The 22,268-nt window shown below is 59.5% G+C and overlaps 1 protein-coding gene across 2 annotated transcripts in view; it reads right to left on the bottom strand.

Annotated features, from left to right (window-relative positions):
- The window catches only part of LIMD1 (LIM domain containing 1), a 44,531-nt gene that overhangs the window by 4,217 nt on the left and 18,046 nt on the right, over positions 1 to 22,268 (bottom strand). Inside the window, exons 2-7 of one of the 2 annotated variants that reach the window (XM_084902044.1) lie at positions 15,442 to 15,543; positions 8,564 to 8,631; positions 5,904 to 5,966; positions 2,330 to 2,460; positions 1,503 to 1,554; positions 863 to 931 (exon numbers count right to left, since the gene is read on the bottom strand). In XM_084902044.1, coding sequence (XP_084758170.1) covers positions 863 to 931; positions 1,503 to 1,554; positions 2,330 to 2,460; positions 5,904 to 5,966; positions 8,564 to 8,631; positions 15,442 to 15,543 — 485 coding nt within the window. The remainder of the gene's footprint in view (positions 1 to 862; positions 932 to 1,502; positions 1,555 to 2,329; positions 2,461 to 5,903; positions 5,967 to 8,563; positions 8,632 to 15,441; positions 15,544 to 22,268) is intronic. The other variant, XM_084902045.1, reaches the window with a different exon arrangement.

Here is a 22,268-nt window from a genome sequence, read left to right as displayed (position 1 = left end):
GCTACTAGGAAGCAAAGAGACACAGCGGGACCTGCGTCTGTGGCTCTCCATTTCCACCGGAGCGTGGGTCTGGATGTGTGGAGGGGACCGTGGAGCTTCCTTCTCCTCTGCCCCCCGCGCCTGGGGCAGCACTGACGAGGCCCACCTGTTTCCTCAGCATGGGCGGCGGGAGCGATCTATCTGAACCCACACCCCGGTTCTCCCGACCGACCCCCCCAGCATCACAGAATACGTCTCATCTCCTCCCACGTAGTTCCGGTTGGCAGGCCACGGGCTCTCACAGCGCCTGCAGCCTTCCCAGGGGCTGGAGAGGGGCGACCCCTGGCGGGCCTAACCGTCCTCGGCCTGGGGGTGATGTGGGGGGAGGAAGAGGCAGAGTCCCGCCACCCACCTTCACACCCATCAGCCACCCCTGTGTCCGAGGGGGGTGAGGTGGAGGTGAAATGTCTCTGTGATTTCCAGGGCTCGGCTGAGAACGAGGCTCCCGGCAGACGGAAAGCCTACACCAGCGTGTCAAACTCACAGCCAAGCTTGGTACAAACTGGAGGGGAGAGGGGGGTCTATTCCCCACATGGCACAGCTGCCTGAAGACGAGGCCCCCACACAGGACCTGCTCCTCCCACTCGGCAGCTGCAGGCGGGGCAGCTGCCGCGGACTCAGGCCTTAGAGAAAACGGTCAAGACCCTCATGCCCCAAACACCTGGGTCCTCTCGGCCCTCTCCGCCCACCTCCGCCCACAGAACAGGCTCCGTCCCATTTCCTCCGTCCGCTCTGCCGGCAGCCCCAGGCCCGGACCCAACCGCCTCCTGCCACGGTCACCTGGACTGGAGCGGGCGCTGGGGCCTGGGCGGGAGAGGCCTACCTCGCAGTGGTAACACTCCACGTGGTAATCTCTGTCCATGGACACAACGCGGATGGTCTCATCCGAGCCCTGGGCCGAGAAAACGCGAGGACAAGACGTTGGGGGCCCATTGGGTTCACATGCAATGGGGTGTGGGGGGAGGGGGGGGGAGGGATTCTGAGTAACAAGCAGGCGGCCTCAGGAGAAGAGACTAACACGGGGGTAAAGGACACACTGACTCCTGGGAAATGGAGGGACGGGAGTCCCACCCTCTGGGAGGTTGTCAGCACTGAGAAAGCCACCTGCTCACCTCCTCCCCTAGGAGCTAGCACTGCGTCTGCCCCGACTGCGGGCAAACAGGGCACGGGCAGGGCACTGGGCTGGGGCCGTGGTCGGCAAATTGCGGCTCAGGAGCCACATGTGGCTCTTTGGCCCCTGGAGTGTGGCTCTTCCACAGAAATACCACGGCCTGGGCAAGTCTATGTTGAAGAAGTGGCGTTAGAAGTTTAAGTCTAAAGAATTTGGCTCTGTGGACTCATGAGTTTGCTGACCACTGGGCTAGGGACGCCGGAGAGAGGAAGGGGCCGCTTGGGGAGGACACGAAGGACAGAGCCGGGAGAAACTCCTGTGGTGGGCGACCCGGGCCCGCGGGGCATCTCACCTCAGGCGGAAGGATGGGGAGCCCGCAGGCTGCACACTTGGGGGCCAGCACCCTGTGGGGAGAGCAGAGACGCCATGAGATGCTGGTTGTGCTTCTGGAGGGCAAGGCCCAGGGCTCCTGGGAGGCCTCCTCCCAGCCCGGCCCTGCCCGCTCCGGCCCCTGACAGAGGGCCTGGCTCACTCACTGGGACGCGCTTCCTCACGCTTCAGGATCCACCCCCAGCGCAAACGGGCACACGTGGCCCCTCTCTGCTCGGAACAGAGACTGACTGTCTGCTTCCTCCCCGCGAGGAGTCGGGCACAGGCCCAGGCACACCGAGGGAGGAGGCCGGTGAACCGGAGGGTGTGACCTGGGGGTTTTTGGTGTGTGTGTGTGTGTGTGTGTGTGTGTGTGTTTTCAATAAAAGTAATTCTTTAATCAGCCGAAACTGATTTTGCTCAATGGATAGAGCATCAGCCTGTGGACTGAAAGGTCCCAGGTTTGATTCCGGTCAAGGGCATGTATCTTGGTTGAGGGCACATCCCCGGTAGGGGGTGTGCAAGAGGCAGCTGATCGGTGATTCTCTCGACGTTTCTAACTCTCTATCCCTCTCTCTTCCTCTCTGTAAAAAAATCAATTAAAAGAAATATACTTAAAAAAAAGTAAGTCTTTAATCAGTTCCCGTCTGCACAGGCATCTGCTGAGCTCCGAGGCCCCCGCTCCACCCCGCAAACTGTGAGTGAGGCCTTTGCTGTGGGCTAACGGGCGAGCCGCCTGCAGACTGGCCCTGGCGGGTGTCTGCCGCGTGCCCACCGCGCGGCCCCCGCGTGCGGCCCCGGCCTCCTTACTTGTGGTAATCGCGGACGCAGTAGATCTTGTTCTCCGAGTCCACGGTGAAGGGCACGCCGTCCAGGCACTCGTTACAGACGACACAGCGGAAGCAGCCCGGGTGGTAGGCCTTCCCCAGGGCCTGCAGGATCTGCGGACACACGGGACCGGCCGGGACTCAGCGGGGTGGCAGGGACCAAGAGGGCACACCAGGCGGCAGGGCCGCGGGGACAATCACACATACCGAGTTTCACGTGGACCCCGGTCAAGAGGCGACCGGGCAGGAAAGCTAATGCGGTCACATGTGTAAACAGGAGGAGGCCACACAGGACCTTCCTCCTGAATTCCTAAAACTCCGGGAGACTCCGGGAGGGAATTTCAGTGGCTCCCCCATGGGAAAGCCTTACGGTTCTCCGTAGGAAATGATGCACAGTAGGGCCACAGAAGGATCGATCCGCCCCGGATCTGGGGAGCAGCGAGTACTATGTGGAAAGGTTGAAGGCAACTCCCCGTGAAAATGCAGAGCTCGGAGAACACCTCCGACCCCTTCTAAGCGGCTCTGGCCCTGCGGCAGGATAAGCCGAGACTCAGCCGATTATCCAAACCCAAGTGCGAGCAAAGCCTCTTTGCTGTTGCCTTTTAAGAAGCTCCGTGGAGAGAAGGCCCCGCAAACCTCCTTCCCCGCAGGGTCCCTGACCCGGAGGGGCCACCTGGACCGGTAAGAGGCCACCCTGAAGCCGGGACCGCGCTGACACGCGTGGGGAGAGGAGAAGAGCCGGACAGAACGTCCTTGGCGACGTCAGCACGTAACCAGATCCACCCACCGCGGGACCGCCCACCCCCACACTCGCGTTCGGTGAGAAAAAGCATTTTTTCCTGCTAAGTCGGTGGTTCTCCGAGTACAACCCCTGGACCAGCAGGAATGAGTATTCGTGTCCATCAAAGACGTGCCTAAGCCGAAACCGGTGTGGCTCGGTGGATAGAGCGTCAGCCTGTGGACTGAAGGGTCCCGGGTTCGATTCTGGTCAAGGGCATGTACCTTGGTTGTGGGCACATCCCGAGTAGGGGCTGTGCAGGAGGCCGCTGTTCGATGTCTCTCTCTCTCTCATCGACGTTTCTAGCTCTCTATTCCCTCTCCCTTCCTCTCTGTGTTAAAAAAAAAAAAAAAAAAAAAAAAGACGTGCCTAAAGGTGTTCACTGCGGCTCTGTTCCTGCATGGCCCCCAAGTGGGAACCAGCCAAACCCCACCAGCAGGAGAATGGATGAGCAAACTGCCCTATCCCTACAACGGACTTCTCCGTAGCAAGGAAAACAAACGCACTCCCAACAGGTGACCACAAATGCACGAACCTCAGAAACATCTTCCTACGGGAGAAAAGGCAGACCCCACGGAGCCTGTCCGGTAGGATCCCATTTACACGGCGCCCCGGGACCAGCGAGACAAACCCGAGGCCAGAGGTGGCGGGCCAGCGGGGACCCCTGCGGGAGGAGGGGGAGGAGGCCAGGGAGGAACCTTCTGGGGTGCGGATGTGGGAGATGACCTACATCCTGATCTGAAAGGTGCTGCTGTGAGTATCTGATATCTGTATCAGCTGGGAGGGTGTAAGTTCACTCAGTAAAAGTTCACTCAGCTGCACACTGGGGGACGGGGGAGGGTGTCCTTTACTCCATGAGTTGCTTCTCAATAAAAATGGTTGTTGTTCATTTATTTATTTATTTTAAATATGTTATTGATTTTTTTTTTTTTTTACAGAGAGGAAGGGAGAGGGAAAGAGAACTAGAAATATCGATGAGAGAGAAACACCGATCAGCTGCCTCCTGCACACACACACCCCCACCCCCGCATCCCCGCTGGGGATGTGCCCGCAACCAAGGTACATGCCTTTGACTGGAATCGAACCGGGGACCCCTCAGTCTGCAGGCTGACTCCCTATCCACTGAGCCAAATAGGTTTCGGCTGGTGGTTGTTGTTTTTTTTGTTTTTGTTTTTTTTAAAATATATTTTATTGATTTTTTACAGAAAGGAAGGGAGAGAGATAGAGAGCTAGAAACGTCAATGAGAGAGAAACATCGACCAGCTGCCTCTTGCACACCCCCTACCGGGGATATGCCCGCAACCAATGTACATGCCCCTGACCGGAATCGAACCTGGGACCTTCCAGTCCGCAGACCGACGCTCTACCACTGAGCCAAACCGGTTTCGGCTAGTGGTTGTTTTTTTAAAGGCAACTCTTAGCAATTCCCTTCTCCTGAAAGGAATGAAGGGATCAGTAAAAAGGAGTTTATTTAACTCTTTACAACGAAAACAAAGTTCTAGGTCCTTTTCTCCAGTATATTAAATAAAACCTACAGGGCCACTCTCCATTGGTGAGCACCTGACCCTCCGTATCCCTAGGCCCACAGCCTCACCCTGTGAGGTGGGGCTGGGAACGCCCACCTGGGGCCCTGTAAGTCGTTTGGTCTGGCCCTGCCAAGGCGTGAGGGGCGAGCTGATTACATGTGTGACCCAACGCAGCAGGTGATTTTTAAGCTGGTAATCTTGTCTGGCCCATGAGTGATGCTATAGATATCCAAATGGCCCCTGGCAGGAAAAAGGTTCCCCACCCCTGCTCTACGGAGGCCAGGAAGGGAAAGCTAGCTCCCCTGAAGAGAGACACTGTGGCCGAGGACACAGTGGCTCAGAGGGCCGGTGGCTCAGCGAGGAACAGAATGGATAAAATGTGCTCCTTGTTCCCTGGTTCAAAAATTCATCTTAGGCCCCGGCTGGTGTTCTCAGTGGTTAGTGTTGGCCTGCACACCAAAGGGTCTCCAGTTCTATTCCTGGTCCAGGGCACGTACTTGGGTCTCAAGTTCGCTCTCTGTCCCCGGTTGGGGCAGGTGCAAGAGGCAACCAGTTGATGTGTCTTTCTCACATCAATGTCTATGTCTCTCTCTCTCTCTCTCTCTCTCTCTCTCTCTCTCTCTCTCTCTCTCTCCCTGCTTCCCTCTCCCTCATTCTCCTTCTCCTTCTCCCTCCTTCTCCCTCTCCTTCCTTCTCCCTCCTTCTCCCTCTCCTTCCTTCTCCCTCTCCCTCTCTCTCTCCCTCTCCACCCCTCTCTCCCTCCCTCCCTCCCACTCTCTGAAAAGCAATGGAAAAAACATCCCCTCAGGTGACGATTCACAACAACAACAACAACAGAAATGTAATTAGTTTTAGGAACCGACTGAGCCGGGCAGAGCAAAGGGGAAAAGCACAGTGTTTATCTGACTTTCTGCGCCCGACGCCAAGGCAGCTGAGAATCCCGCCGTGAAAACAGGTCCCACTGGGCGTGTCAGCCAGGATGCCGCAGGGACCCCAGGAGGCCAGAGGGAGGCCTGCGTGCGGACAGCCCAGAGCAGAGAGGATCATGGGAAACACACCGCCGTGTGGACTGGGGAGGGCTGGGGATGCGAACGCCAACTCAAGCCAACTTCAAACACGGCGTCCTGCGTGGGCCCTGCTTCCCACAGGACCAGAGGTTCATAAAGATGCAGCCCCACGCCGAGCTAGGACACACGGTTCTCTGTGTGACGAATGCTGCTGTTCTCTGCAGGCGACCCCCTCTCCCCACTCACCATGTCCATGATCAGGTGGCCACACAGAAAACACCGGTCAGCTGACTGCTGGAAGCCGGAGTACTGGAGGGAGGAGAAGAGAGAGTTAACCCAGGCAGGGCAGAGGCACCCAGCCTCCCCCATCTCCCCGGCCAGCCATGAGGGTAGCCAGGACGTTCTCGGAGAGATGTGTCACTCTTTCTGGAACCTGTCTTTTCCCCGGGGACAACACAGCTGTGGGGTGACTCATGGAATCATTTCTGCCACAAAAGCCATGACCGATACCAATACCACTTGCCCCAGGAAGGACACCTGGGTACCCGTGGCAGGGCAGAGGGGCCTGAATCCAACCAGGGCGGTTCTAAGGGGAGTTCTCTCAGGCATTGCCTACAAACTCCAAAAAAAAAAAAAAAATGCAAATTATTAGGATACAGCCCACGTGGAGGCTCACGGGGTAGGGGCCGGAACCCGTGTTTTCACAAGCCCTTCGAAGGATTCTGATGCGTGTTCAAGTGTGAGGCCTCCAGGCCAATGGACCCTAAAACAATTCTGAAGCATTCAGGCTAACCGTTTCTCAGAAGGGAAGCTCAGAGAGGTTAAGTGATCTTCTCAAGGTCACACAGCTTCCAAGGGGTAAGGACAGGATTCAAAGTCAAGTCAGTTTCTGGTTAAAAAGCCAATGCTGCCGAACACCGGTTTGGCTCAGTGGATAGAGCATCAGCCTGCGGACTAAAAGGTCCCGGGTTCGATTCCAGTCAAGGGCATATACCTGGGTTGCGGGCACATCCCCAGTAGGAGGTGTGCAGGAGGCAGGTGATTGATGATTCTCTCTCATCGATGTTTCTAACTCTATCTCTCTCCTTTCCTCTTGGCAAAAATCAATAAAATATATATATATATATATATATTTTTTTTATAAAAAGCCAATGCTTTTGACAGTTAGCTTCAAAGAAACTTGATAAGAATTATTACACACACACACACACACACACACACACACAGCACGAGTCTTAAAAGAAACGAGGAACTGTCTTCAGAAAACATACGGGCTACTACTCCCTGGGAGAGAGTGGAGCTTAGATATTGCAAATATTACCTCATGGGGGGCATGTCCTGGAGAGGAAGGTGGGGAAGGAAAAGGGGAACTCTCTACAGCTCTGCACCAGGTGTGGTTTCTGCCGTCTGGCACCTTCTCCCGTTCCAGGGGTAACAACCGTGTGGCATTGTCACTCGGGACCCCACCATTCCCGTGGGACCGACCCCATCCTGTGTGCCCAGGCGGGGCACAGACGGGGCCCCGGCCAATCAGAGCCTCGCATCCCGCCAGCACCAATGCCTTTGCCCAGGGAGGGCCGCGAGCCCCGCCAAGAGCCACGGAGGCCCCGGGAACTGTCCGCCCAGGCTCCGGCCAAACCTCGGGCCACCGCTTAGTGCCCACCGAGCCTGACACCACACCGCGGGCGGGAGAGGCGGGGCCGGAAGGAGAAAAGGACTCCCGGAGGCCCTGCTGGAATGAGATTCCTCTGGGCTGCAGCCAGCCCGGGGTTGTGTGTCCGTGCCCGGCAAACGTGAGTCACGTGAATCCACCCACACAAAGCAGCTGGCCGGGCCCGCTGGGTCTCAGTCCTCATCCCTGAGGCGCAGGCTCAGTCTGGCTCCCTCCCGGCCGCACTCTGTGCCCAGCACTGAGCTCGGGTCTCAGGCCTGCAGGTGGAGGAGCTCGCTCAGCCCTCGGAGGGGCTGCCGTCTCCACGGTCCGGAGGGAGAGGCTCACACACGGACACGATGCGGTGTGCTGCCTGCCTGCCAGGGCGGGGGCTGCACGGAGGAGGCAGGCCCGCGTGGGGGCAGGAGGGACAGGAAGGCTGCGGGAGTTCCCGGGGCAGAGAAAGGGTGAAGACGTCCCAGGCAGAGGCGACGGCACCAGCGAAGGCAGGAAGGGAGGCGGGCATGCGGGCAGGCAGAGCGTGGCAGGTGCAGAGTGAGTCAGGCTGACGCGGAGAGCTTTTCTGCACGGCCTTGAACCCGGGGCTGCGCCCGAAGGCCAGGTGCACAGGCAGATAGTGTGCCCGGGCTGGGCCACGCTGCCACTGCCGGCTAAGCAGGCCCGGGTGGGGGGGTGGCCTGGTGGCACCAGGCTCCGTGCGTGGCTGCATTGGGGCGGGCGGGAAGGAGGAGGGACAGGAGGAACCTAGGACACGGTCCTCCGTTCTCCGAGGCGAGGACCCACAGTGAGGGGGTGTTTCTGCTTCTGGCAACTGGAGTGGGGGGACTGGAGGGACAGCCCGGGGCGGTCCTGTGGGTGGTGGGGTGTCAGCCTCCGAGGTGACAGGGCTGCACAGGGAGGGGCCGGATCCGTGGGGAGCAGGCAGAGTGAGACGTGAGGAAGGCCTGCATCCCAGCGCGGAGGCTTTTGGGGGATAAGGGATGGAGTGGGCAGAAGTGGGCAAAGCGACAAGAGGACAGGCCCAGGGACCCTCGAGTCCCTTCAGAGCACAAGGCTCGGTGGCTGGGCGTTGGCCTCGGGCACCGGGCCCCCCAGCATCTCCAGAAGGACGGCCGGGACCCGTTCGGGAGGGGTGTGGCCCCCCTCCTCTCCTGGCCGGGCCTCCCGGGTGCTGCCCGCCCCCCCCCGACTCTGGTCAGGGCTGTGGGGAGGGAGGCTCAGGGGTCAAACTCACCAGGAAGTCTTCCTCACAAAACACTTTGCCGTTGACGAAATAAAAGGCTTTTCCTCTCAGCTTCCGGCCTAAGGGGAAAAAAATTCAAATTAAAATAACGGCCGTGCTGCGTCCGACGGGCAGCGGTCAGCGAGAACAACGCTAGTGATTACACTGGCAGGCAGACACTCCCCACGCCACGAGGGTGTCTGATTGTTTTTAAGTTAAATCTTTTTTAAAAAAATATATTTTATTGATTTTTTTTTTTTTTTTTTTTACAGAGAGAAAGGGAGAGGGATAGTTAGAAACATCGATGAGAGAGAATCATGGGTCAGCTGCCTCCTGCACACCCCCTGCCAGGGATGTGCCCGCAACCAAGGTACATGCCCTTGACAGGAATCGAACCTGGGACCCGTCAGTCCGCAGGCTGATGCTCCATCCACTGAGCCAAACCGGTTTTGGCTTAAGTTAAATCTTTATTGTTGAAAGTGCTACATATGTCGTCCCCTTGTCCCCTTTGACCCCTTCTTGGAGCAGGGTTTTGAGAGAAATTTTGGAATTAAATATTCATAGAATTTAGAAAGTTCAGATGATTTTGACCCAAAAATTCTACTGCAAGACAATAGTCAGAGTTCAATTGTTTAAAGGCTCTTCATCCCGCCATCATTCGTAACGTCTACGAGAAATGAGCGGCATCCTATTCCTATAAGATACACGGCAGGGTTTATTCTATTAGGCAGCCATAAGAAAGGATTGTTTTTAAGAAGAGATTTAAGGACCCGGCGACATACTTAAGGTTCTTTAAGAGCGGGAGGAGGGGTTATAAAAGTATGAGTGTGTGTGCATATACATGGACATACAAACGCACACACCTATGGCTGCAAAATTGCACGTGCTTTCCTACACTTCGGATGTAGACCAAATGCTAACCCTCACAGTGAGTTACCCTCACTCCCAGAAGGTCCTAGAACCTTCGCAAGTATTTCCTGGCTCTGCTAAGCTAGGGTAACAAGACGAGTGCTTTCAACTCAGTGGTTTCAGAGTTCACTACCAGAAGCCCCTGGCAGCCTTGGAGGTTAAGTTTAATTGGTTTTCTTCATTCTAGGATTTCCCACCGGGGTGATGGGAAAGGGGGTGAGGCTGCAGCTGCCGGTGAGGCCACTAGAGGGAGCCGGAGGCCGCCTGAAACCCGCACAGGCCATGCTAGGGAGGCGAGGCTTCTGACCCATCCACAGGGCAGACACCCAGCTCTGAGCCCAGGAGTCAGCCCACGGAGTTCTAAGGAGTCCGAGACCAGGAGTCTGAGCTGGGAATTGCAGGGTTTTTTGTTTTAATAGAGGGCGGATTATCTCTGTTGCAAAAATCATCCAGGAAGATCATTAAGCACGCCTGAGCACTGAACCCTCTCATAGTCTAAGAAACGCAAATTGAACAAGAGCTTTCTCTCTTATGTTAACAAAGACTTTTTTTTTTTAAAGTGATCCCAGTCGTTTGTGACTGCAGCTACGACATATTTCTGCAAGCTACTCATGAGAGTGTAAAACGATAAACTCTCTTTGGAAAGGAAACTTTAAAACGTTTATCTTTGATTCAGTGGGGCAGTCTGGGACTTAGCTTAGGGAAAGAATCTGACATGTGAATAAATATTTACTTCGATCTAAACTGATGGCCTTAGAAAAGGACTACATAAAACAGGGTGCATCTAAATGTGAAAACATGATGTAGCCATTTAAAATACCATTCAGTTTAAGTGTTTTAGTGACACTGGAAAATGCTTATACTATAGAAAAATACGCAATAACATTAGGAAGTGAAAAAGGCAAGCTGACAGCTGTATTTATAGTACAACTCCAGTTCAGTAACTTGCACACACACACACACACACACACACCACTAATATATAAAAGAAAAACCTGGAAGATTGCACACTAAAACTACTAGCAGTTACTACCGGTAGCTAGCGTTACAGAGAAATTCCACTTTCAATTTTATAAATAAAATTAAAAAAAAACTTTATCTACTATTACATAGCACTGGGAGGCTGTAATGAAGGGAAGTTGCACTTACCACTTCATACATTTCAATGTTTAAAACTTTTTTGTGTAGTATCAGGTCCACGGGTAGATTAAACGAGAAATTTTACTTTTTGTTTCATAATGTCGTTAAGATTTTCCAGAATTTTCTGTATTTGTAACCCAAAACATTTTTAACTAAAAAAAACACCATTATGTAATAATATTAAAAATAAAAAAATAAAAGACCTAAAGATTGTGTATTTCAACCCTGTAAGGAAGAAATTCAAAGAAAAAAGACTGGAAAAGCCTGCCCAGAGGGAGGGTGTGAGAGGGCAGGGCGGGGCAAGGATGAGCTCCCGACTCCACCCCGCAGGGCGGAGTTATCCCTAGCCCTCAAAACCCCTGGACTGGGAGAAATTCGCGCTCGGACTTGGCTCCCTGGTGGTCCTTGGGGATCATGAAGTCTGGGCATAACAGGTGCGCGTGTGTGGACAGATGGTGCCTGCATCCCAGGGGGCGTGGCAGGGGCTGAGGCCTGTTCATGCTTTCTTTGCTTCTGTCCATTTTCCCATACCTCCCCAAACTACTTCTTCTTTTTTTAAAATATATTTTATTGAGTTTTTACAGAGAGGAAGGGAGAGGGATAGAGAGCTAGAAACATCGATGATAGAGAATCATCGATCAGCTGCCTCCTGCACACCCCCCACTGGGGGATATGCCCGCAACCAAGGTACATGCCCTTGACCGGAATCGAACCTGGGACCTTTCAAGTCCGCAAGCCGATGCTCTATCCACTGAGCCAAACCGGTTTCGGCGAAATTGAAGATGTTTTAGAGGCAGGATTTCAGAAAGAAGAGGTGCTCTTAGTAAAACGGGAGAGCCAGGGACACCAAGGTGGCGTCTACAACACCTGAATGAAGTTCAGACCTCCAGAGGAGGTCTCCTCCCGAACTCCAGGACTCAGAGCTACACCTTCACGCTCATGAGGGTGCCGTGTCCCCTGGCATGTGGCACACTCTCTCCATCCTCCACTGGGGCCCGGGAGGCAGGTGACACCTGGGCAAGACCAGGTCTCAGCCTGGGCCTGGGACTCCTGAAGGAAAGGAAAGCAAATTCCCACCCAGAACCACACGTGTGCTCGGCACGTAGGTGTGGCCACACTGGAGTTGCCTGCACCGCCGGCTCCACGGATTCCCCCCACATGAAGAAGCTGGTGTTCTTCCACATCAGGGCCTTCGCGGCCTCAGGCTGAATCAACAAAGTCTGACCTAAGACCCCACGCCTGGCCCCATGCGAGGGCGCCCAGCGGACCGGGTTTGCGGGGACGGACAGGAGCCTCCGCGTGACCACACGCCAAGGGAAAGTCCCCGCTCTGCGCTCTCCCGCCCCACGCTGCCCCGGGCCCAGCTGTCTATTCTGGTCGTTTCCTGCTTTCTCCCTCGCCCACTGATTTCCTCTGGGATCTGCCCACTCTTCCTCTCTCACATTCCTGATCTCCGGCTTCCTCCTCAGACCCAGCTGCCTCCTCGGGCCCGTGCAGAAATACCGACGACGACGAGACATCCTGGGATGACTCAACGGCTCCGAAACCCAGGGGTCAAAGGCCTTCCAAAGGGAGAGACCTCCGCGCCGAGCCCCGGATCCACGCCTCTGCTCTGGGTGCAGCCCGCCATGGCGTCCTCTCTCCTCTCCTCCAGGCCCCGGGCGGCAGGGGGACCCGGGACCCCACGCCCAGAGCCGGCCCCTGTCTCCAGCACGCATTCTCTCGAAGCAAAGGCAACGTTAGGGTGGCTGACAGCTAGGGCTGCGGGTCCACACGGCCCCGGGCCTGAGTGCCGGCCACCGTACTTAACCGCCACGTAGCCAACCGCAAGCAAACCGAACGCTCCACGCCCCCGCCTGCTGGTCTGGGAAATGGGGGTGAGGACGGGGCTGAACGCACTGGATTGTGTGTTCCAGGGTTCAGGGAGCCCCTGTGGGTGGGGGGCTCAGGAGGGGTCAGGCTGACAGGGAGCTAGAAAGCTCACCTACAAACTGCGTCAGGCCCTCAGATGAGGTCCTTTTTTTTTTTTTTTTTTTAAATATATTTTATTGATTTTGTACAGAGAGGAAGGGAGATAGAGAGAAACATCGATGAGAGAGAGTCACCGACCAGCTGCCTCTTGCACACCCCCTACTGGGGATGTGCCCGCAACCAAGGTACATGCCCTTGACCAGAATCGAACCCGGGACCTTTCAGTCCTTAGACCGACGCTCTACCACTGAGCCAAACCGGTTTTGGCTGATTTTTATTCTTAATTTTGTTGTTTCCCCCCCCAAGGTGTAGCTGGCAGGTCACAGTGGCCCCCACCCCGGGGACATGAGCCCTGGGTCACCGCACGGAAAGCCACCAGCTCTGGCCTTGACTCGCACATCCCAGCACTGCCCCGGGCAGACCCGCCGGCCCTCGGTGGCCTTCCTCTGAGCGCAGGCCGGCACTGGGCACCGTTCCTGTCCGTGTGGGCCGCCTGCCCCCTCATCCTCACCCCCAGGCCCCGGGCGCCCCTGATCCGGGAGCCCCGGGAGGAAAGCACCCAGATTCTCTCATCTAGTCCGTCACCTGCCAACTCAGGCCACGAGAGCAGCCGGAGCCCCCGCACGGCCAGCAGGTCCCCCCGGACCCGACGGGGAACACGCTCGGTTAAAAGTCTCCACAAAGCGAAGGAAGTCTCACGCCTTAGACCCGAGGCCACCTGGCAGGGAGGGCGCAGAGCCCGGCCCCCTTCGCCCCTCCGTCTGCCCTGCAGGGTGCCAGCCAGGGCTCCACTTGACCCAGCACACCCACCGTCCTTCCTTCTCACCCCACCGAGGCCACCGGCGGGCGCCAGCGTCCGCTCAGACGGGCCACTTGACCCAGGGTGTCCCGACACGGGGTTTGTGGCCGCCAGCCAAGGCCGTGCCCGCCCCTGGCACGGGCCCTCCCTCCGGCTCCCGGTGCCAACAGCGTGCCGTCCGCCCGAGGGATCCAGCTGGGGACTCGGCCACCTGGGTGGGCAGGGCCTGCGGGGAGGGTTCGAGGGAGGAGGAGGAGGAGGAGGAGGAGGAGGAGGGAAACCCAGGGCACCCGTCTCCATGGCAACCAAACACTCCGGCTGCTGGAGGAGTCAGGCAGGGAGGAAGGGGACTTTACAAACCTGCACAAGCGCCCACACATGGCCCTTCTGGGAGCGGAGCCCAAGGACACGCTTCGGCGAGGGGGCCGGGACGCGTGCAGGACAGCGGGCGGGTGCTGTGGGTGAGGACCCCCGACCCGCGGGCCGGAAGCGAGTGGGAACAGCTCCCGGTTACTAGGCAACGGTGACAATGACGACTGCGAAGACTGCAGGGGTTTGCCGGAACCGGTTTGGCTCAGTGGATAGAGCGTCGGGCTGTGGGCTGAAAGGTCCCGGGTTCGATTCCAGTCAAGGGCATGTATTCTGGTTGCGGGCACATCCCCAGTAGGCGGTGTGCAAGAGGCAGCTGATCGAAGATTCTCTCTCATCGATGTTTCTAGCTCTCTATCCCTCTCCCTTCCTCTCTGTAAAAACTCAATAAAATATATTTTAAAAAATATATATTATAATAATAATAAATAAAAGCAGCTCACTGTATCTTTGCCCATTGGGGCAGTGGGGCCTTGGCTTTTCCTGGAAGCATGTGTGAGCGTGACAAAACCCAGCATTTTGTTAGCAAATTAGCAACACGATTCAGGAAGCCAGTGCGTGTGTGTGTGTGTGTGTGTGTGTGTGCGCGCATGCGTGTACCTACAGAAACACGTCTCCATGGTGTGTGAAGCTAGATTGTTTTCATAAATGAAAGGGGAACAGGAAGACACGCACGCACCCCCACAGGGAAAACCGGGGTGTGCAAGGCCGAGCTGGATCCGGGAGCCCAGGTTCGGTGCCGGCTCCGTGCGGGGTCTCCAATCGTGAGCACCTTTCTCCCCATCTCTGGGCTGCACCCCCCCCCTTCCTCTTCCTGGACGAGGAGGAGTGGACCCCGGCCGCACCGTCCCCCCACACTGAGGCTCGCAGGCGCACGCGTGGCCCCGCGGAGCCAGGCCCCAGGGCGCCAGCGCCTCCTGCAGCCGCAGCAGCTCCCGGGCGCGGGCGGCGGGCAGGCACCGAACAAAGGCCATTCCTCCCGGCGTCTGAGCGGCTGCGGGAGGGTCTCCGACAGCCCCCTCCCCGCGGAGCGGCGGCTGCGTGTCTCCACGCAGAGGAGTGTGTGCAAGCAGGAATGCAAGACACCCTCTTTCCGCCGGAGCCGGTCCCCGAGCCCTCAGCAGCTCCGCCCCGGGGCCGGGACACACACAAACACACACACACACACACACACACACACTCACACAGTTAGTTCTGTGCGGCGGGAAGCACGGGTGTCGCCAGCAGGGCCCAGCCGCCTGCAGCGTGTGACTGGCTCCGAGGCAAGGCGAGGCTCCGCTGGTCCGGTGACCGACCGACCACGGCATCCCATCGGGACCCGAGGAGACCTCGGTCCATTGCAGAGCCGTCCACGGTCCTCCCTCAAAGGTCGGTCCCGATCCACGCACACACGGGACATCTCAGGCAGGAGTTTTAAGGGCAGGCACAGGGGGGCTGGAGCACGAGGGTCCGAGAAGCCACTCAGCGCATCGCCCACGTCCATCCCTGGCAAGGCCTGGTGCCCTGGGACCGGTCACCTCACCTGGACGGGGCCCGTGGGGGTGGCACAGAACCCTGCGAAGCAGGCGCCATTCTTCTGGTGGGACCGAGAGGGGCCCCGGCCAGCAGCGTCGTCAGGACGGAGGCTCTGCCCTGCCCTCCCTTTCTGGGTCCCCAGCCCCCTGGCCTCCCCACCCCGCCCGCCCCGCCCGCACACACTCACTGCAGGCCGCACAGGTGAAGCAGGCGTCGTGGTACAGGTTCCCCATGGCCTGGCAGGCCTGGCCGGCCCCAAACACCCCTTTGCTGCATTTCACGCAGGAACCTGCAAGGGCGAGAACACACCGGTGAGTCAGAGGGAAACGGTGCCAACTGAGCCAGGAAAGAGCAAAGCCGGATGCTCCTCCCCATCAGCAGCCCGTCACCCACCCCATGGGTCCATGGGCCTCTCCTCTGCAAACTCTTCCCTGCCCCTCCCTCTCCTTCTCCCTCTCCCCCTCCCTCTCCTTCCTCTCTCCCTGCACCACCAGCCTTTCAAGGGTCAGGGCTCCCACCACAGCGAACAGCCGGCTGCCAGGCTGCCCTCCACTGCCCTCCACTCTGCTGTCAGCTGCTCCCCGCGGGCGCCCAGAGGCTCCCTCGGTCTCTGGCACAGAGTCCCAAACCCCGCACCGTCATCAACACGGATGGCAGCATCTCAGCTGCATGCTTTCCTTTCTTCTCAGGGGGGACCACAGACCGGGATCTCCACTCCTCACTTCTTACAGAGTGTCCGCCCCGGGGCCAGGTCTGCCTGACTGCGAAGCAGGCGCTCTCCTCTGGCCCCCCTCCCCGGCCCCGCACCTCCCCGGTCCGCCCCCACCCCCGTGCTGGGTCTCGGCTCTCAGCCTGGCTCCTGGGCTCCCCTGCCTGGCGCCCTGCGCCCACCCAAGTCCCTCCACGTCCTCCGTGCCTCTCCCTCCCTCCGGCTCTCTGGCTCCGAGCGAAGTGACACGGGGAACCAGCAGTCACAGGGCCGCTCCGGCCTGGGAGGTCCCACCCACTCACTCCCAGGCGGCTGGAGCTAAGGTCTCTGAGCATCAGCTCTTGGTGGGAAAGAGGTCCGCCCACCTGCTCTGCACGTTTGCAGGAGCAGCAGTGAAGGCTGCCTGGCAACCCAGGGGTCTGAAGAGTCACCTGCCTCGACTACCGACTACCAACGATCACCGATCACCGACTACGGCAAGCCTACAGAACACCTGGCCTGGGGCTGTAACGCCACAGCCCTCCACCCCCCATACGACGGGGAGGGGGCCCTGCCAGGGTCACGGTGAGGGGCACGAGAGCCTGGCGCAGGGCCGCTCGCGGGCGGGAGCTCGGGGAACAGGCGCACTATAAACAGGACGGTGCCGACGTCGCTGCCCTCCGCCGGGAGCTGCTTCAGCACGAAGGGAGCTCTCTGAGACTTCCCAGCCCCAGGGCCTCCCCCGTCCGTCCGGCTGGACCAGCCCGAAGCTGCACCACCCAGCCAGGCGCTGGGCTGGTCCCCAGAAAGGAGCCCTGGAGCCCCCCTTCCAAAGGACTCCCCCAGGGCAAGCAAAGAGGGGCGCCATTACATACAGAATGCAGGACGCGCGCACGAGCACGGACACACACACACACACACACACGCACACTTTTTTTCCTTACAATATACCAAAATGTAAAGAGGTGTTTCTTCAGGTTGTCAATTTAGGACTGCTTTTACTTCTCGGCAGTGTCTGTATTTAAGAAATAATTCTTGCCGAAACCAGTTTGGCTCAGTGAATAGAAGAGCGTCGGCCTGCGGACTGAAGGGTCCCAGGTTCAATTCCGGTCAAGGGCACGTACTTTGATTGCAGGCACATCCCCAGTGGGGGGTGTGCAGGAGGCAGCTGGTCAATGTTTCTCTCTCATCGATGTTTCTAACTCTCTATCCCTCTCCCTTCCTCTCTGTAAAAAAATCAATAAAATATATTTAAAAAAACAAAAGAAAAAGAAAAAATGTATATTTAAGAAAAAATAAAAATAAATAAAAAAATAATTCTTGTAAGGGCAGGTAAGAAGAAAAAGTGTAGCCTCAAAAAAAGTTTGGACACATTTGAGTAGATGGTGTGATGTTAAGATGTTGGGAAATCAATCCTATGTGCACACACATCTATGCGTCCAGCAGGTGGCCGGCTCCCGTGCTCGGTCAGTGGGGACTCCGACTCTGGTTCCGACCTGCCAGGCCGTCCCCGGACGGCCAATCCCCCGCCTCTGCCGACAGCGCCGAAAGCCCTGTGTCTCACAGTCCCCATCACCCCAAGACGACGAAATAACGGGACCGCCTTCCGAGATGCACTTGCACCAACCCAACAGGCTCACAAAGGACACCCCGAGCCAGGGCCCCTCCGGCTGCGGCCGGCTCCCTGAGAAAAGCGCGCGACGGTGCTGGCCAAGGACACTGGCTCCTGGGGCAGTTCGTCTGCGAGAAACGCTAGAGGTCACAGTTTGTGGCTCTTCAGTTTCAACATTATGAAAAACGCCAAGCATGCAGAAAAGTCGAAAGAATCGTAACATTAACACCCTCCCATGTCCGCCCACCACCCCAATTCTATGACTTGTTCACATCCATCAAGCCAACTAACTATCCCTCTCATTTTTGGTCATGGTGGTGGTTCGTCCTCACCCAAAGATATTTTTTTCCGTTGGTTTTAGAGAGAGTGGAAGGGAGGGGGAGACACAGAGAGAAACGTCGACGTGAGAGAGACATGTCGATGGTTGCTTCCCGCACGTGCCCCCCCGACCAAAGCTGGGGATCGAGCCTGCCACCGAGGTACGACGTGTCCTTGACAGGAATCGAACCCGGGATGCTCCAGTCCGCAGGCAGATGCTGTGTGCACTGAGCCAAACCGGCCGGGGCCCATTTCATGGTTGATGTATTTCAATGTTAAGTTGCAATCAGACGTCCATTTCACCTTGAACTCTTCCGCCTGCAAATCATTCCCTAGGGTTCATTATTTCCAAGCAACGAAGGCTGCTGGCTGGTCACACAGCACCCGGAGCTCGCTCAGGGCAGACGGGGTGGTGCCTCCAAACTCCGCGGACACAGCTGCTCACCCACACGAAGGAAGCCACCCCCAGGGGGCAACCCCGGGCCTTCCCAGCTGAACCTACTGCAGAAACGTTACCGCGAAGAGCAGAGGAGCCCTGAGGGTCGAGGGCGCAGTCAGCCCTCCCACGGTCCATGGTGAGCCCCCAGGAAGAGGACCTTCAAGACCGCACGCCATGCCGAAACCGGTTTGGCTCAATGGATAGAGCGTTGGCCTGTGGACTGAAGGGTCCCGGGTTCGATTCTGGTCAATGGCATGTACACTGGTTGAGGGCACATCCCCGGTGGGGGGGCATGCAGGAGGCAGCTGATGGATGATTCTCTCTCATCAATGTTTCTAGCTCTCTATTCCTCTCTCTTCCTCTCTGTAAAAAATCAGTAAAATATAAAATAAAATAAAATAAAAAGACCGCACGCCAGGGAGGAAAGCGTGAGACAGTGCCTGCGTGGGTGGGAAGCCAGCCACGCACAGGAAGACGTGGACGCATGTATGTGGCCGGGGGAGCAGGGGCGCTCGGAGCAGCTGTCCCGCTCCTGCTCGCAGGGCGAATGGCAGAATGGACAGCGGCTTCCAGGGGACTCAGGACAGCGGCTTCCAGGGGACTCAGCTGACCGCCAGGCCCCGGGCTTCCTGCTAAGTTATCTCCCCACGTCAGGCCTTCCTCCCCTCCCGGCAGCCAGCCAGCGACGCGTCTTCTGGCTTCCTCCTCCCCCTCCCCCTCCTCCTCCTCCTCCTTCTCCTCCTCTTCCTCCTCCTCCTCTTCTTCCTCCTCCTCCCCCTCCTCCTCCTCCTCCTCCTCCTGCTCCTCCGGGGCTGAGGTCCACCATGCAGCCGGCCCCGCCCCCACTCGCTCTCATCCCCCGCTCGCCCTCCCCGCCCTCCTGGGGGCTGGCTGACACCCTCTCCCCACGCCGACCGCCGACCGCTGACCGTCTCCCACAGACTCAGCAGGGAAGGGCCGTCACCCCGGAGCCAGGAAGGTCCCCAGGGAGCCACGTAGGTGGGAGCTTTCATCCCCGCGGCCTGTGGCCAAGGACAGAAAAGCAGGAAATAGATCTGTTCCTCCTTCGGCAGTGAGCGCAGCCAGTCAGCGTCCCGTCTTAGGAAGGCCCGGGCCGGGGCTCTTCCCGGGAAGGAGCCAGCACCCCTTTCCGACGCCCGCGCCCCAGAAGGACAGACGCTGTGACGCGCTGAAGGGCACACGGCTGGCAGGTTTGAGAGACCGAACCGGAGCCCCACCTCAAAGGCCCTGTAAGCCCCGTCTGGTAGGCAGGCGTGTCTATTCCAGCCACATGAAAGTGCCCCCCCAAATCAGGGGGCTCCTTCCTCACCCCGTGTCACCTGCCCTGAAAATCCTCTGGGCTGCCGGAACCGGTGTGGCTCAGTGGATAGAGCGTCGGCCTGCGGACTCAAGGGTCCCAGGTTCGATTCCGGTCAAGGGCATGTACCTGGGTTGCAGGGACATCTCCAGTAGGGGGTGTGCAGGAGGCAGCTGATCGATGTTTCTCTCTCATGGATGTTTCTAACTCTCTATCCCTCTCTCTTGCTCTCTGTAAAAAAAAAAAAAAAAAAAAATCGATAAAATATATTTTAAAAACAAAGCAAAAAACAAGTATCAGCGAAACCTCAGCTACAGATGCCAGGCCACAGGGAGGCCACGCTCGGGTTTGGGCTGGAGGGGAACCTCTCTGCCTCCCCCAGTGCTGGGTCCCCCGCGGCGGTTCCCAGGGAGATCAGGGGAGGACCGGGACACGGCGGGACTGACCGAAGGCGGGCTCCCCGGCCGGGCCTGGGCAGCGCCCTGCACGTGCATTGCCCCGAGTGGGTATGAAGTCATCCCCGCACCCCGAGCCAGAGCTGAGCGAGGGTCAGGGCCGCGGCACCGTCCCCGCGCCCGGCAGAGGCGGGATTCGCACGCGGGGCACCAGCCACGCAGCCTGCCGCTCCGCCTCCTGCCTCCGACAGCCCGAGACCCCGCAGCCCAGCCCGCCTGCCCCCAGCAGCCAGCCAACCGGGTGACGCCGCGTCGGCATCCTCCGTGGTCCCTGAGGACGTACACACGCTCCGTCAGACTAGGCAGTGGTGTGGCCTGTACCCCAGCCCGCCCCGGGCCCTCCAGCACCTGCTCCTCTCGCAGGGGCGGGGGGGGGGGGGGGGATGGCTCCGGACGCTGCCCACACCTTCCCTGCACCCCAGGGGCAGCCTCTCCAGCGAGGCCGGCTGGCAGGGGTCCGAGGGAAAGGCCGGGGCCCCCAGGCGGCGTTCGGGGGCGGGCTGGGAGGGAGGGAGCGGGTCTGCCTGGAACACACCTGAATGAAGGAGTCCAGACACAGCCGAGGGGCCCAGCCGGTGGCCCTGGGCAGCTCTGGGGTCGGCGGGCCCCGGGAGAGGTGCCCGGAGTCTGGGGCAGAGCTGGGCCATGGCCCCTGCCTCCCTCCCACGCAGGGGCCGCTTCTCCAGTCCGGCTGCAGAGCCGAAACCGGTTTGGCTCAGTGGATAGAGCGCCAGCCTGTGGACTGAGGGGTCCCGGGTTCGATTCCAGTCAAGGGCATGTACCTGGGTTGCGGGCACATCCCCAGTGGGGGGCGTGCAGGAGGCAGCTGATCGATGACTCTCTCTCATCGATGTTTCTAACTCTCTGTCCCTCTCCCTTCCTCTCTGTAAAAGATCAATAAGATATATTTAAAAAGAGTCCGGCTGTAGGAATCCCCCAGGGGGAGGTTTCAGCTTGGGGGCGGGGCCCAGCCAGCGCAGGCGATGCTAGGGGTGGCCAAGGCTGAGAACCACAGATAACACCCAGCCTCCGGCACCAGCCCCCGGGCCCCCGGCCTCTGCCCTCTCCGCCACGCAGCCCGCAGCTCCCACGCCGAGGGGCGAACTCTCGGCAAACCACAACGGAAGCACTTCAGGGCGCTCTGTGCTCCGGGGCCATTGCGCCAGCCCGCTTTCCTCACCCCGAAACCCCGCTCACCGCCAGCCGGGCCTCCCTCCTCCCTCCGCGGCAGCGAGAGAGGAAGTTTCCGAACCGTTTCCCAATCGCCGGGAGCGGAGCGGGCCTGGGGCGGCCCAGGGCACCCCCCCACCCCGCCCTCCGCAGGGCACCCCCCACCCCGCCCTCCCCAGGGCACCCCCACCCCGCCCTCCGCAGGGCACCCCCCCACCCGCCCTCCCCAGGGCACCCCCCACCCCGCCCTCCCCAGAGCACCCCTCCACCCCGCCCTCCGCAGGGCACCCCTCCACCCGCCCTCCGCAGGGCACCCCCCCACCCCGCCTCCCCAGGGCACCCCCACCCCGCCCTCCCCAGGGCACCCCCCACCCCGCCCTCCCCAGGGCACCCCCCACCCCGCCCTCCGCAGGGCACCCCCCCACCCCGCCCTCCCCAGGGCACCCCCCCACCCCGCCCTCCCCAGGGCACCCCCCCACCCGCCCTCCCCAGGGCACCCCCCACCCCGCCCTCCCCAGGGCACCCCTCACCCCGCCCTCCCCAGGGCACCCCCCCACCCCGCCCTCCCCAGGGCACCCCTCCACCCCGCCCTCCCCAGGGCCACCCCCACCCCGCCCTCCGCAGGGCACCCCCACCCCGCCCTCCGCAGGGCACCCCTCCACCCCGCCCTCCCCAGGGCACCCCCCCACCCCGCCCTCCGCAGGGCACCCCCCACCCCGCCCTCCGCAGGGCACCCCCCACCCCGCCCTCCGCAGGGCACCCCCCACCCCGCCCTCCCCAAAGGCCCCCCCCACCCCGCCCTCCCCCACCCGCCCTCCCCAGGGCACCCCCCCACCCCGCCCTCCCCAGGGCACCCTCCACCCCGCCCTCCCCAGGGCACCCCCCCACCCCGCCCTCCCCAGGGCACCCTCCACCCCGCCCTCCCCCAGGGCACCCCCCACCCCGCCCTCCCCAGGGCACCCTCCACCCGCCCTCCCCACGGGCACCCCCCCACCCCGCCCTCCCCAGGGCACC

This window comes from Pipistrellus hanaki (assembly GCF_964339955.1).
Source record: "Pipistrellus hanaki genome assembly, chromosome: 13".
Taxonomy (NCBI): domain Eukaryota; kingdom Metazoa; phylum Chordata; class Mammalia; order Chiroptera; family Vespertilionidae; genus Pipistrellus; species Pipistrellus hanaki.
The sequence above is the reverse complement of the archived record's forward strand: the minus strand, read 5'-3'. Positions and strand labels throughout refer to the sequence as shown.